The sequence below is a fragment of the Lepidochelys olivacea genome, assembly GCF_965140295.1.
Source record: "Lepidochelys olivacea isolate rLepOli2 genome assembly, chromosome: 6".
NCBI lineage: Eukaryota > Metazoa > Chordata > Testudines > Cheloniidae > Lepidochelys > Lepidochelys olivacea.
The window spans coordinates 37,111,955-37,127,267 of record NC_140416.1 but is presented as its reverse complement, the minus strand read 5'-3'; the positions used below and the strand labels follow the sequence as shown (position 1 = coordinate 37,127,267).

General features: G+C 42.1%; 1 protein-coding gene across 1 annotated transcript in view; it reads right to left on the bottom strand.

The window, feature by feature from the left end:
- The window catches only part of CCDC73 (coiled-coil domain containing 73), a 242,138-nt gene that overhangs the window by 26,688 nt on the left and 200,137 nt on the right, over positions 1–15,313 (bottom strand). The window contains exons 20-21 of the mRNA XM_084629795.1: positions 8,887–8,997; positions 6,449–6,593 (exon numbers count right to left, since the gene is read on the bottom strand). Coding sequence (XP_084485921.1) covers positions 6,449–6,593; positions 8,887–8,997 — 256 coding nt within the window. The remainder of the gene's footprint in view (positions 1–6,448; positions 6,594–8,886; positions 8,998–15,313) is intronic.

Below are 15,313 nucleotides of genomic sequence, written 5' to 3'. Positions count from 1 at the left end.
TTGGAGACATTAGGGTGCACTTCTGTCACATTTTTAAACTTTTCTCATCAACCATGAGAGTGAGAAATACTTTCTTTTTAATGAAAGGGAAGGTTACTTCCACTGTGCAGTAACTAGAGTTCTTGGAGATGTGTGTCCGGGTGGGTGTTCCACTTCAGGTGTGCTCAGACCACATGTGCCTTTAATCAGAGATTTTTGGTAGTAATGCCGTTCAGCCTGCACCTGTGCCCCAGTCCAAGGCTATATAAGGCTGCATAGGTGAACAGCCCTTAATTCCTTTTCTACTTCATAGTCGCCAGAGACAACTCCAAAGCAAAGGAAAAGGAGGGCAGGCAGTGGGGCACCCTAAGAGGGACACATCTCAAAGAACTCCAGTTACTGCACAAGGTGAGTAACCGCCTCCTCTTCAAGTATATCTATGGGAGCTCCACTTCAGGTGACCTACTGAGCAGAACCCTCAGCTGGAGGGGAGGCTGCAGAGCCCAGTCCAAGACTGTGTTTCCAACAGCTGCCTCTGATCTAGAAGACTTGATCACTGCCTAATGTTTGGAAAAGATGTGTGTGGAGCATGGACGATGGGTATCATAGGCTGGAGAGGCTGTGCGTCCCCAAACAGCCAGGCGTAGCTCCGCCCACACGCTGTCCCTAGACCCCCACCCCTCCTGCTTCCGGCTCCGTGCAGCTGGAGTCCAGTTTCCCTGTGGGGTAATCCCAGCTTGGACCGTGCCACCCGGCTTCCCGTCACTCTGGGGCTGCGCCACCCGTCCTCCCCGTGCTGCAGGGAGGTAGCCTGGGGCAGGGGCCTGGCGGCTCTGGTGGTGGGGGCTCTGGTGTGGGGCATGGAAAGGAAGGGGCCTTGGGTGGAAGGTGCAGGGCTGGGAGCTAGCCTCCCTCACCCAGTGGTTCACATGCTACCTGTGGTGTGGAGGTCCAAGTGGTGCCTTAGAAATGTCCAGAATATGAACACTCTTGAGTAAAGCCATAGATATAGACAGAGATATCATAGAATGAGCCAACATCCCAGGAAGAATCTGTATGTCTGCAGATTTATAGCACAATATAATGCAATCAGAAATCTACCTGTAGAGTCTCTGGGTGGAAATCTATGAACGTTTAGACCTATCTGCAATGGACACAGTCTGGATAATTTTCTACATCATTTAGTTCTGTCCAAATAAAAATTTAAAGCTCTCCTAACATCTCTTCTGTAGACTGGTGTGGCTCTAGGAAAATAAATGGATAACTTGGTTGATGTAAAACTTGGACAACACCTTGGATGAAAATTTAGGGTGTGGACATAATGAAACTTTGTTCGTGAAAAATATTGTAAATGGATGCTCCACAATCAGAGCCTCTCTTTTCCCAACCCTTCAAGCAGAGGTGCTACCCGCCAGAAAGGCCATCTTCTAAGATCAATTAATGAGAAAAGAAGTAGCCATTGGCTCAAAAAGAGGGACACACAAAACATCTAAGTACTAAATTCAAATCTCAAATCAGAATACGCCCCTTAACTTGGGGGAAAAGGTTCCTCCAGTCCTCTGAGAAACCTCACAGTTGTGGGATGAGCAAAAACTGAGACTCTCAACCGGGAATGAAAAGCTGTTTTAGCTGCCAGGTGGACCCTGATAGAGCTCCATAGATAATGCTGTCTTTTTCAGCTCTAGGAGGTAATCTAGAACAACTGAGAGTGAAGAGTGAGCAGATGAAATACATGTCTGGATATGCCAAAGGCTGAACCTTTTCCACCTGCGGAGGTAAGTATATCTCATGGAATCTTTTCTACTGTTCAGTAACACCTGTTGTACCTTGTCAGAACAAGTACACTCTATTCCCATGAGCCATCAAGGGGTCAAGTTTTAAGACACAGAATCTTCAGGTTGGGGTGAAGAATCCAGTTGGATCTTGAGAAAGAAGATAAGGAATGGATGGAAGGCTAATTGCCTGACAAATGGCTAAGTGAATCATGTAAGGATACCATATATGTCTGGGCCACACTGGAACTATTAATAGGATCCTGGGTTTGTCCTGCTTGATTTTATTTATCATTTTCAGAAATGGGGGTTGGAGGAAGTACATATAGCAAGCCTCTTGTCCGTGGAACAAGGAATGTCTCGTAAAGAGAGAGGGCCTAAGACCCTCCTTAAGCAAAAGTGTTCGCATTTCAAGTTGTTGGTAACAGTATCAGAGGTCTATTTCTGGTACTCCTTAACTCAGAAAGATTTCACTGAGAATCTAAGAATCCAAATCCGAAACGTAGTCCTGGGAGAAGTGCCTGCTGAGATTGTTGGCTATTCTGTTTTGTATCCTTGGGAGGTAAACTGCTGAGATAAGGTTGAAATTGGCTGTGCACCAGTTCCAGAGCTTTTTTGCTTTGGCGCACATGGAAGAAGAGCTGACTCTTCCTTGTCAGCTGATACAGAACATGCATGTTCTGTTGTCCATCAGGACCTTTATGGACCTATTTCTGATTAAAGGCAAAAGGATACAGACATTCCTGACTGCCCACAACCCAAGTAGGTTGGTGTGTAGTCATGTCTCTTGGGCAGACCACTTGCTCTGAGTTGTGTGAGTCCCCAAATGCACCCCCCACTCATCAGAGATGCATGTGTCTTGGTGACAGAAGGGAGGAGGTAGAACAAATGGAATCCCCTCACAGACATTGTCATGGTCTTTCCACCGGTTGAGAGAATCTTGTACTTGAGGAGAGACTGACATGACACCAACTTGGTCAGGATGTGGTTTGTTTGTTGTTTTTGTTTTGTTTTGTTTTTTGGAGTATAAACAGTCCCTGAGCTAGCTCTGGAAACATCGAAGGCAGAGCCTGTCATGTTGCATCACAAAGGTGCAAGTTGCCATGTGTCCGAGCAGTTGAAGACAATTTCTTATAGATGTCTGTGGACTGATTTGAATCTTTGAGGTGAGATTTGTTATCAAGAATTTGTTGGAGGGAAGATAAGCCCTGGCTGATATCACATCTAAGGAGGCTCCTATGAACTCTATTGTTTGTACCAGGCTTAAAGTTGATTTCTCGATATTGAGCTGCAAACCTAGCTTGTGGAACAGGAACCTTGACATCTTTGTGGTGGTGAAAACCTCATCGATCCTTGAGTAGCCAGTCATCAAGGTACAAGAAAATAATTGCCAAACATTAAAAGGTAAGCTGCAACCACTACCAATATTTTTGAGAACACTCTTGGGTCAGACAAAAGGCCAAAGGGAAGTGATCCTGACTTATGAAAAACCACAGGAATCATTTGTGAGACAGGTGAATTGCAGTTTGAAAGTAGGCATCCTGAAGGTCAAGAGCCAAAATCCAACCCCCTAGTTCCAACGATGGAATATAGCTGCAAGAGTCAACATTCTGAATGTTTGTGATTTCACAAAATTGTTTAGGAGTCTTAAATCTAAGATCAGCCTCCATCCCATGTTCATCTTTGGGGCCAGAAAGCAACTGGAGTAAAAGCCCCTCCCTCTGTGCTGAACTGGAACTGATTCTATGCACAGAAGGTTGTCAATTTCCTGCCTTAAGCGGTCGGTACTCATGAGAGAGGTCCCTGAAGAAAGGGGGATGGGTAGCAGGCAGTGAAGTAAAATGGATGTAGTACCCCAATCTGATAACCTATAGCACCCATTTGTCTGAAGTAATTCTCTCCCATGTGGATTCAAAGTGAGAGAGATGGTTGCCATAGTGTGGGAGGTGGGTGGAATGGTGTAGATGCAACTCCATTTTGTGGGGTTCTTTTGGGCCCTCGACCAGCTCATCAAACCCAATGCTTAAAGGATGGTAGGAGCTCAGTAGTGGATACAGAAGGTGTAGATGCTTTCTTCCTCTGAATTCTTTATTTCTTCCTGGGCAATTCATAAAGTCTCTGGAATCCTGAGAATGGAATGGGGCAAGATCTTTATGCCATTTGGGATCTGCTGAACTTTCATTTGCTTGTAGGCATGCAAATCCCAAGGAATCTCAATGTATCCTTAAAGGTGTGCAACCATTCATCAGTGGCTTCAGCGAACGGTTTGAGACCATCGAAGAGAAGGTGCTCAGATGTCCCCTGGGAATTCAGCCAGCTGGAGCTGGACTGAGCAGCAGTGTAGGCCATGTCAAATGAGGCCTGCAAAGATGTTCTAGCTAATAGTTGGCTCTCATAGATAATAGCCTGAAACAGCTCTCACTGTTTAGCCAACTCAATAAAGGTGATAAATTTGGCATAATTTGAGCGATTGTGCTTTGTCTTGACAGCTTGATAATTTGTGATCCTAAATTGAAGAGTCAAGTAGGCCTTTCTGCCAAATAGATGGACATTTATGATAGGGCATGGCTTTCATGTGGTATTGTCTGTCATATTCATTGTCTCCACAACCAGGAAGTTTGGTGTTGGATGGGTGAACAAAAATCTGTAGTCCTTAACTGGGATGTAATATCACAGGGGTATGCCAGATGGATTTGGTGGGACTCAACAGGGCCTCACTGATAGGCAGGGCAACTCGGGTAGAGGGAATCCAGTGAAGGATATCCAGGAGCTTATGCTGCAACTCTGACCTCTTCCAAGGGAATCTTTAGGGAATTTGCAATGCATTTCATTACTTCAAACACTTCCAGTAGTTAATCAGCTGTAGAAGATGAAGAAATATTTATTTGCAGAGTAGCACCTTTATCTGCCCTGGCTCACTGGACTCTGGTGCCTGAGGTAGTGGAGGAGGGATAGGTGGAGTAGGAGAAAGTGGGGACTACAGAGGGAGACACGAGAGAGTAGGGGCATGGGAAATTTATCAATATGCAGCCCAAGGATCCCGGTATGGTTCCAAATATGGTTACTAGAGGCAATGTGAAAGGCACTGGTGCTCAAACCAGGCTGGGGGGGGGGCAGGCTTGTCTTTGATGGAACTTCCCCTTTTCTCTAAAGTGTCAGGAGGGAATTCCCCTATCTGATGAGTAGGGGAATCTTGGACTGATATGGATCCCATATGGACTAACCTGCTAGTTACCCAAACACACACACTTACTTAACTACTGGTCTGGACTGCCCCCTAGCTTGCTTTGGCCATCGGGAATTAAAGCACCGTATGAAGCCTGGAGAGGTTGGCATACTCCTTGAAGGGGGAAGGTCCACCCCCTAAAAATGGGAAGGGATGAAACCCATCTGAAATTAGTACCATTTCTGGACTGATCGGAAAGGCTGTGTAATGGGAAGCGAAAGTGTGGAGTGATGACCAAGTCACTGCTTTACAAATGTCTAGAATCGGCACTTGTGTCAGGAAAGCTGCAGAAGATGCCTGCGCTCTAGTAGAATGTTCCAACCCTCTACCTGGTAGGATGGTATTAGCTAGCTAGTGAATAAGTGAATGACCAAAGAGATCCAGGAAGAGATTCTCTGAGTGGAAACTGATTGGCCCTTAGCTCTCTAACCACTACAGACAGTTGCATAGAGGATCTGAAAGATTTAGTATGCTTCAGGTAGAACACTAAAGCCCTTCTGACAACTGACGAGTGAAGCTTTCCCTCATCCCTATGTGTATGGGGTTTCAGAAAAAAATGAATAGATTGCTTGGTTAACATAAAAATTGGAGACTACTTTTGTAAGAAATTTCAGTGAAGAGTGACTATAAACTTTATCTTTCTGGAAAACTGTATAGACAGGTTCTGACACCAGAGTTCTCAACTCACCTGCCCTTCTGGCTGAGGTAGCTGCCATTATAAAAATGCCACCTTCATAGAGAGGTGAAGAAGGGAGCAAGTTGGAAGGAGTCTGAAAGGATGTCCCATCAATTTTGCTAGGACTCAGTTCCAATCCCAAGGAGGGATTGGGTCTTATACTTGAGGCTACTATCTGGCCAAACCCTTTAGGAATTGGGCGATGACGGAGTTGGGGGAAAAAAAGGATCTATTATCCACCCATATGTGGAAGGCTGAAATAGCTGCCAGATGCACCCTTAGAGAGCTAATAGCCAAATGCTGTTTTAGATTTAGAGGAGTCTAGTATGAGGTCCAGGGTGCTCGTTCTGGAGATACACATTTCCTCCGAGATCAAATAGAGAAGTGCTTCCACTTAACTAGGTATTTCTAGTTGAGGGTTTTCTGCTATTCAGAAGCATGTTTTGAATGTCTTTGGAGCAGGACTTTTCTGTGGGCATCAACCATGAAGCATCCATACTGTTGGATGGAGAGTTTGGAGGTTGGGATGAAGCAGGCACCCTTGGTCCCAGGACATTGTCTGGGTCCAACAGGAGGGACAGAAGTAGCTTGACCAACAGGAAAAACCTACTATATGCTCAGTAAATTTCAGACTGTTCTTGGATCATTATGTTGGAGAAATGATTGAATAGAGCAAAACAAGTTTAAATTGTTTAGATTAAGTGGAATGCACAGCAGGACTGCAAACGTTGCCAAAGCATCTTTTCTTCACTGATATATTTACAAGAAATAAAAGGTTTTGCAACCATTAAATGCTCCTTATTTTTATCAGCAGATTTTCCTCTTGCTCAGTATGTTGATCTTTCTGAGGAAGGTGGCAGTCTTGGAGATGACCATAAGCTTCTTTAAGTGATACCAGCACATTTTTAATAGTATCCATTTCTCTTCTCAAGTCTTCCTCCTGTAATCATTGAAGGGTCACAGAACAAGTGAACATACCAATATTTTTGCATATGGAAACCCAAAAGATAATTTTTACAATCTATCAACAGTTTCTCAAATTAAGATAAACTATAATAAAAAAGTAAAACATCTGAAACCTCACAATAGAAGTAAATGACAAGACAGTGTCTCTGAATGCTATAACCCAAACCAGCCAATTTTCTTATCCCCTTCACTCAGGGTATGTCTACACTGGAATAAAAGACTCACAGCATGGTCATGGCTGGCCTAGGGCAGCTGATGCAGACTCATGGAGCTAGAAATTGCTTTTAGACATTTGGGATCGGGCTGGAGCCTGAGCACTGGGAGCCTCCCTCCCCCCCACACACCCCTCGCCGATCACAAGGTCCCACAGCTCAGGGTCCAGCCCAAGCCCAGACATCCACACAGCCATTTTACTGCCTGAGTGCCCCACATGCCTGAGTCAGCTGACCCAGGTCAGCCCAGGTATTTAATTGCTGAGCAGACATACACTCAACACACAGATTTTAGACACATTTCCATCATCTCTTACCCTCTTCTTGCTCTAGCTTGGGTTTTGGTCACCATTTATTCCATTTTGTAAGACTCAAATGCATGAACAGTGGTAACTGTGTTTGTTAGGTTTCAGAGTGGTAGCCATGTTAGTCTGTATCAGCAAAAACAATGGAGTCATTGTGGCACCTTAGAGACTAACAAATTTATTTGGGCATAAGCTTTTGTGGGCTAAAACCCACTTCATCAGATGCATAGAGTGAAAAATACAGTAAGCAGAATATATATTCTAGCACATGAAAAGATGGGAGTTGCCTTACCAAGTGGGGGGTGCTAATGAGCCAATTCAATTAAGGTGGAAGTGGCCTATTCTGAACAGTTGGGGTGAATACCAAGGGAGGGAAAATTACTTGGTTAGAGTCTGTCTTTTATTCCACCCTAAAGTGGAATGGAGGTTACCTACATGTAAGAGTTCTTCAAGAAGGGCCATATGTATTGATCAAGGGAAAGCCAGGATAGAACTATAAAAAAGACTGTTGATGGTTTGCCATGTTTTCATAAATACCTTGAAAACATGAAAAGTTTATTATCTTACCCCAAATTATTTCTCTTCCTCATTTGTATGTATAATATCTCATATTATAATTGATTTGTTATTGCAAATTTACTGCAAAGTTGCTGTTACTGAGTTTTTTTAGAAGCCATTGAATATTTGATTAAAAATACATAAAGAAGTACCACTAAAAACAAATATGGAAGGTAGGTCAGTATTTAAACTGATTGATCTGGATAAAGTTTCATAATTTCAATTTATAGGGGGTTACACTAGACTTTTATAATTTCATGTATAATTTATAAATGATTTTTTTGATGCCCAGGAATACAATCTAGAAAATGTAAATGGTATATTTTGTAATAGTTTAGGTACTAGGACAAGGTTTTGTAATAGAAATATAATTCAGCCAATGTAAATGCAAAATACATTAGTGCAGTGGTCCTCAACCAAGAGTCTGGTTGGGACCAGGGCCCCATGTCCTGCTACCCAGTGCTGAGGCCTAAGCAACTTAGCTTCGCGGGGTCCCCTGTGGCATAGGGCTCGGGCAATTGCCCTGCTTGCTACCCCCTAATGCTGGCCCTGGCTTTTATATACAGAAAAATAATTGTTGTGGCATAGGTGGGCCATGGAATTTTTATCGCATGTTGGGGAGGCCTCAAAAAGAAAAAGGTTGAGAACCCCTGGTATTCGTGCATGCTAAGCAGGAGTGGTTCTACCAATTTTGCCACCCCAAGCAGTCGCTGCCGAATTGCTGCTGCCATGGTGGGAAGAGTGGTGGAGCTGCTGCCAAATTGCTGCTGCATTCTGAATGCTGCCCCAAGCACCTGCTTGGAAAGCTGGTGCGTGGAGCTGGCCCTGATGCTAAGGAAACATCTGGATACCTCAGATGTAAGCAGTGATTGACAAAAGCATAAGTCTGGAACTACATCTAAGTGCTAAGGTTAAATTAAAAAACAAACAAAACAAAAGCCTCCATTTGGCCTGTGTGGTGTAGGCCCAAAAGAGATGGATGCCCAGCCTTCTAAAATGCAGAAGTCAAATGGAGTTTCTACTAAATCTACCTTTTAAAATATTTTTTGACACAGATTTGCAGTGTCCAGGAAAGAAAATATTTTCTTTTTCATACATTATTTTTGCAAAATTTTCATGGGTTTTAGGAATTATTTGAAATGTCTATTTCAAAACCCTTTTAATATACTGACAATTAATTTATTAAACTTACATCTTTTTTCCAAGTTCTTAGTGCTTTCTCATGCTCATTCTGAAGATTAAGGAACTTTTCTTCATTTTCTTTTGCCTTCTCCCTTTGCAGCTCATTATCTCTTTCAAGGGTCTGCAATAAAATTAATTATCCAAAAAATAATCAATATCACATTAATGAATTTTGATGTGTTTTATGTTGCTTGGACCTTTGCTTCTAACATGCTGAAAGTGCCATACAGATCAGTGATAATGTGCTCACTCAACAATAATTTTCATAAATTAACAGAAAGGTGCTTATAGTTTAGCTAACAGGAAACAGGGGGAGGTTATGAAAAAGAAATGGCTATAAAAGGGTATAAAAACACTTGCCATTATTCAGTTTCACTGCATAAGTTTTAATGTGCTGAAAAAGTAATATGAAGTGTAGAGCTGAGAAATATGAAATGTAGCACAATCAAATCCCAGTGTACTTAAAGAAAAAGCTACAATATAACCAAAGAAAATTTTTGTCTTTTGTTATCACAGCATATACTCAAACTTGCTTAATAACCTTTTCTATAATTTGCATGGTTTAATTTAAAATTGTAAAACACATCTGTTGGTATGTCAAATATTTAGTGTATGTCCGATTGCCCTTTAATTTATTTTTATTGGTTTACTGAAATTGAATAAAAGTGCTTTAAAAATAATAGGAATATGCTATTAAGTTTTTTTTATGCTGTCATAATTGTGCTTCTAATGTTTCTGGGCTTACTCAGTGTCAACTTTACTGTCATATTGATAAATTAAAAGCAAGCTCATGTAAATCAACAGTAACAGTTCACACATCTCTCTAGTACTGCTGGTATTTTATCCTATCATTTTTATAACAAAGTGCAGAAGATAAAAGACTTACAGTATCTATTACCTTCTATAAAGATGATACAAACACATTTTCAAATGTAAATACAGTTTTAATGCATGTAACTACATGATCAACTGTATTTATAAGATTTTGCTGTGATTCTTTGAAACCACTTCTGTAAAAGTCAGATATAAAACAGTCTTCAAAGGAATTCTTTTCTACTTCACTTATAACTACAAAAACATTACCTTTTGATTTACTTAATAATCTTAACATGCCTATACTCACTGTCTAGTTAATGTAGCCACACTATAAAATATTTGAAGAATGAATATAATATACAACATTTAAAAACCTACAGTAGCTCATTCCTACATGTATGGAGAAGCTTACTTCATGATCTGTGGGGCGGGAAATATACTAACTCCCACCTAATTAAATAAGAGAAAATAAGCAGTACATTGTGCTGAATAATGATGATATAATACAATCTTATATTTATAGAACACCTTTCATTCCATAGCACTATACAAAACTATAAGCCTGATCCAACATCCACTGAATTTGGTAGAAGGTTTTCCATTGACTTCAATAGGCGGTGGGTCAGACCCTATATACCTTGGGATCATATCATCAACAGCTGACATACAACCTCCTTTGGGGTGGATCACAAAATATCTTAGGACAAAGTGAAAAAAATATATAAATTTGAAACAGAGAGGATTTTTTTGGTGGGCAGTGTAGCGAAGCCTCATTGGCATGGCACCTCCTGCTGGTTGTCCTGGGAATTAACTCTTTTTCAGCCTTGGAGTGCCCTCTGATGGCTAGTGGCACACCTGCCTGAAGCCCCGTGTCCCTCCCAGTGCCCCTTTACCTCGGGGTTCTGCCCCCAGCAGTACCCCCTTACTCTGGGTTTCCCATCCCAGGGGAACATCCAACCCTCTAGGCCCACCTTGCCTCAGTGGCTACTGCCAGTCATCATCTAGCCCCCTTTCCCTGGGGCAGACTGCCGTCTCATCATTGGCAAGGGGTTAGGACCAGCTGCCTCTGCCTATTCCCAGGCTGCGCCGCTGTAGCCCTACTACCTTTGTAGGCCTTCTCCAAGGCCTGCAGCCTAGGGGTTTACCAGGCTGGAGCTCCCCTTGCGCTTCCCCAACACTGCTCTGTTTCAGGTACCTTCCTCTCAGGCAGCTAGCCCTTCCCACTCCAGGGCTAGAGTGTGACTCCCCAGCTCCTGGCCCCCAGCCTTCTTATCAGGGCCAGCTTGGCCCAGATTGAGCTGGCCACACCTGAGGTCAGCTACTCTCTGAGGTGCTCTCACTCCTTTTCCCAGCTGCAGCCCTCTCCAGGACTGCTTTTAACCCCTGTTCTGTTGGAGTGGGGCAGCTGCCCCACGACAGGCAGGATGTATGGTAATTATTCATATTGGAATTTGGCTAGGACACTGGCATTTTGAAGCATTTAGGTTTTCCTTGGAAGCTTCCATTCCTCCTGCAAACAAGGCCTTATCCTGCTTAACATATGAGATCATTTCTGAGGTGCTGCCAAATACTGGCATCCTTCAGTTCTGTAATGGACTTATCTTGCTAACACAGCAGTACTAATGTACTGCAAAACACACTACCTGAAGTAGCTTATTGCAATTAAATATAAAGTCTGCAGGACAGCAAAAAAATTACATCAACCGCTGAACAAGAATGTAACACACATTGTTAAACCCTGAAGTCCCATGGTTCAATAGGAAGCCTAAATATCATAACTATAAGTATATTTTTTCTTCTTTATCTGAGAAAAACACAGCACCAACATCTTGATTTAATTATTATCTTGTTAAAAGAAGTGTTCTAGCATAGTGGCTCTCAATCTTTCCAAACTATTGTACCCCTTTCAGGAATCTGATTTCTCTTGCACACCCCCAAGTTTTACCTCACTTAAAAACTATTTGCTTACAAAATCAGACATAAGAATACGGAAGTGTCACAGCACACTTACTGAAAAATTGCTTACTTTCTTCTTTATCATATAATTATAAAATAAATCAATTGGAATATAAATATTGTACTGACATTTCAGTGTACAGTATATAGAGCAGTATAAACAAGTCATTGTCTGTATGAAATTTTAATTTGTACCAATTTTGAATTTGACTTTGCTAGTACTTTTTTTGTAGCCTGTTGTAAAATTAGCCAAATATCTAGATGAGTTGAGAGTGTACCTTTGGAAGACCTCTGCATACCCTGATTGAGAACCACTATTCTAGGATGCAGTCTTAAAAAAAGTCCTGTGGATGTAAAGAGTGTGGGGTGGAAAAATAAAGTCACCTCAGTCAGTTATTGAAGACTTAAATAAATTGAAATTTAATATTTCTTATTTTGAATATTTTAAATATTCCACTGTGGTCTATGAGCAATGTTGTCCATATATATTCCATTATTTGCCCTTTTCCCCTGCTACTATGGAGTCTTATAACGCCTAGATTCAGTATTGGCAAAAGGACTGAGGTTGGGTCGCCCCATCCTTTATGCCCTCAGATGGGAGGCACAAGGACATTTGGGGTGCGGATGCAGCCGCAATAGACACCACTGGCCTAAAGAATCTAAACTAAAGTGCATGTTCACCAAGAATAAAATATATGTGAACAACACATCTCAAAGAATCACAATTACTGTAAGGTAAATAATATTATATAAAAATAAATATTTTAAATATCCTAAACACTGGATATTGACATATCTACTATAACGAAGTGCTGGGTAAATATATGTACTGAACCCATGTTGCTGCCATACAAATTTTCCAAGATTTGAACACTTCTCAAAGAAGCTGCAGAAGCTGCTTGAACTACTGTGGAAAGAGGCATTTAATCCTCAATGGTGGCTCTAAACTAGCTATCTCATAGCATAACTTAATACAAGTAAAAATCCAGTTAGGTAGTCTCTTCACTGATATAGCCTGCCCTTTACCTTATACTTGGTTAAGATAGAAGTCAGAAACTTGGCAAAAACTTTTGGTGAGGCTTCAAAGTCACCCTGTCCTTGAAATACAGTGTATGGAGATCCCACCATGAGTGCTTGTATCTCTCCCACCCCTCTAGCAGATGGTATCACTAAGAGGATGGCTATTTTGATAGATAGGTGGAAAATGGAATGTGTTGTGAGGAGCTCAAAATGTGGACCCATTAACCCAGTCAGCACTAGGTTGAGGTCTCAGGAAGGGGGAGGCTCCCTCATTGGAAGATGCACCCACATAACGCCTTTCAGGATTCTAGCTACTGTCAGGTGTCAGAATATTGAATGATTTGGAATAGAAGGCTGGTGAATTGAAATGGCTGTCAGTGTACCCTGAAAGAGATCACAGACAGTCTTGAATTCTTCCAGGACAAGAGGTAGTCTAGTATAGCAGGTATCTGAGTATCAGTTGGAGATAATTGATGTTGCTGGGCCCAGATAATAAATCTCTTCCATTTGCCTTTCTACTGTAGTTAAGTATAGTCTGGACCCATAAAGAGATGCTCCCTTCCACTGCTGTTGACCAGCCAGCATCCAAGCAGTGAGGTTCAGAAAGGTTGGCTCAAGATGGAGGATTTGCCCCTCTGTCTGGGAGATTACATCTGGCTGGAGAGGTAGTTGGACTGGAGGTTAATTGGAGAGATTCATCAAGTCTGAGACTCCGACCTGCCTTAGCAAAACCAGTGCCAGTATGATCATCGGGCTGATTCCTGTCTGAATTTCCTGATGATTCTTCCAACTAATGGGATTGGAGGGTACGCATATATTAGTCTAGAGCCCTGGGGATCAGCAAAACATCTGACAGAGAACCCTGGCCCTGACTCCTCCGGAGCAGAATCTCAGACATTTCTTGTTCTCTTTCATTGCAAACAGATCCCCCTATCTGGTGAAGATATCCTGTATGATGGTATCTTTTACTGATCACATGCAGTTACTTCCAGACTGCTTCCTCAGGTGGTTTTCCAGAACATTCTGCAAGCCTTGTAAGTGAAGGGCTTTTAGGGTAATTTAATGTCAAATGCAGAAATTCTATAGACGCACAGCTTCTTGACAAAGGGGGTGGATCTTGCTTCCCCTTGCCTGTTGATATAAAATATCTCCATGGTGGTGTCTGTCATAATCTGAATGGTTAACCTTTTCAGAAGTGGAAGGAATGCTGCGCAAGTCCAGCAAATGGCCCTGAGCGCTAAGCGTTGTTCTTTGAGATGTGTTGCACGTATCCATTCCACTTTAGGTCTGTGCACACCAGTTCACTAGCATCAGATTTTTCCCTTGGGGTACTCATAGGGGTGGCACATGCCTCCTCTGCTGTTGCATAATAGTATAAAGGGCTGATATACCCTCGACCCCTCTCAGTTCCCCCTTACTAGACAGACTCCAATATACAGAGGAGGGAGGGTGAGACATGGATTAGACGTGCAATGCAAATCGAAGAATAATAATTACAGGTTAGTAGCAGTTTTTCTTCTGCAAGTGATTGCCCATGTCCATTCCACTTCAGATGACTCTCAAGCACTTCAATCTGGAGGTAGGATCAGAGTCTACCTGAATGATTAAAGGACTACATTCCAAATCTGGCATCATGTCTAGACTGTTGAAAGATGGCATAATGAGAAACAACAGTATGCAAAATGAAGACCAAGTTGCAGGTCTACAAATGTCCAAAATAAGTACTTGAGCTAGAAAAGCTGCAGAAGTTGCATTTGCTCTGGTTAGAGTTGCTAACATCCTGTTCAATGGAGTTATATTGGCCATGTCATAGCACAATCGTATACAAGAGGAGATCCATGATGGAATTCTTTGAGAAGAGATTGGAGGGTCCTTCATCCTATCTGCAACTTCCATGAACAATTGCGAGGATGAGCTAAATGATTTACTCCTGTCAAGTAAAATGCTCTGCTAACATCCAACATATAGAGTCTCTCCTCATGCATATGAGCATGAAGCCTAGGAAGAAAATTCGTAAACATATTGCCTGACTGATGTGGAAGTGAGAAACCATTTTGGTGAAAAACTTTGGATGAGGGCATAGGCATACCTTGTCCTTGTAGAAGACTACATATGGTGTTTCAGATATCAGAGCACTCAATCCACCTACTTTTCTTGTTGAGGTAATTGCCACCAAAAAGGCTACCTTCATTGAAAGATGGAACAATGAACAAGTAGTCAGCAGTACAAAGGGAGAACCCATTAGTTTTGCTAGTACTAAGTTTAAATCACAAGGGGAATAGGATCCTCTACTTGGGGATATAACCGGTCCAGACCCTTCAAAATCCTGATAGATAATCGCTCTGTTTTCTCCAGTCCTATGTAAATCCAGGAGGTTGAAAGCCAAGTTAGCTGTTAGGTGAACCCTGGCAGAACTAATGTCAAGACTTTGCTGTTTCAGGTATAATAAATAGTCCAGCACTAGTCCATGTTGTATTGGAAAGCCCTTATTGTGGACCAGACAGAGACTCTCTTCCAATTCAACAGATCAAACTACCTACTCTAAGGCTTCCTACTATTCAAGATGATGTTTTGTAACTCCTTTGAACAGATTTCCTCCTGAGGTGTTAATCATGGAGCATCCAAGCTGTATAAAGGACCTCCTG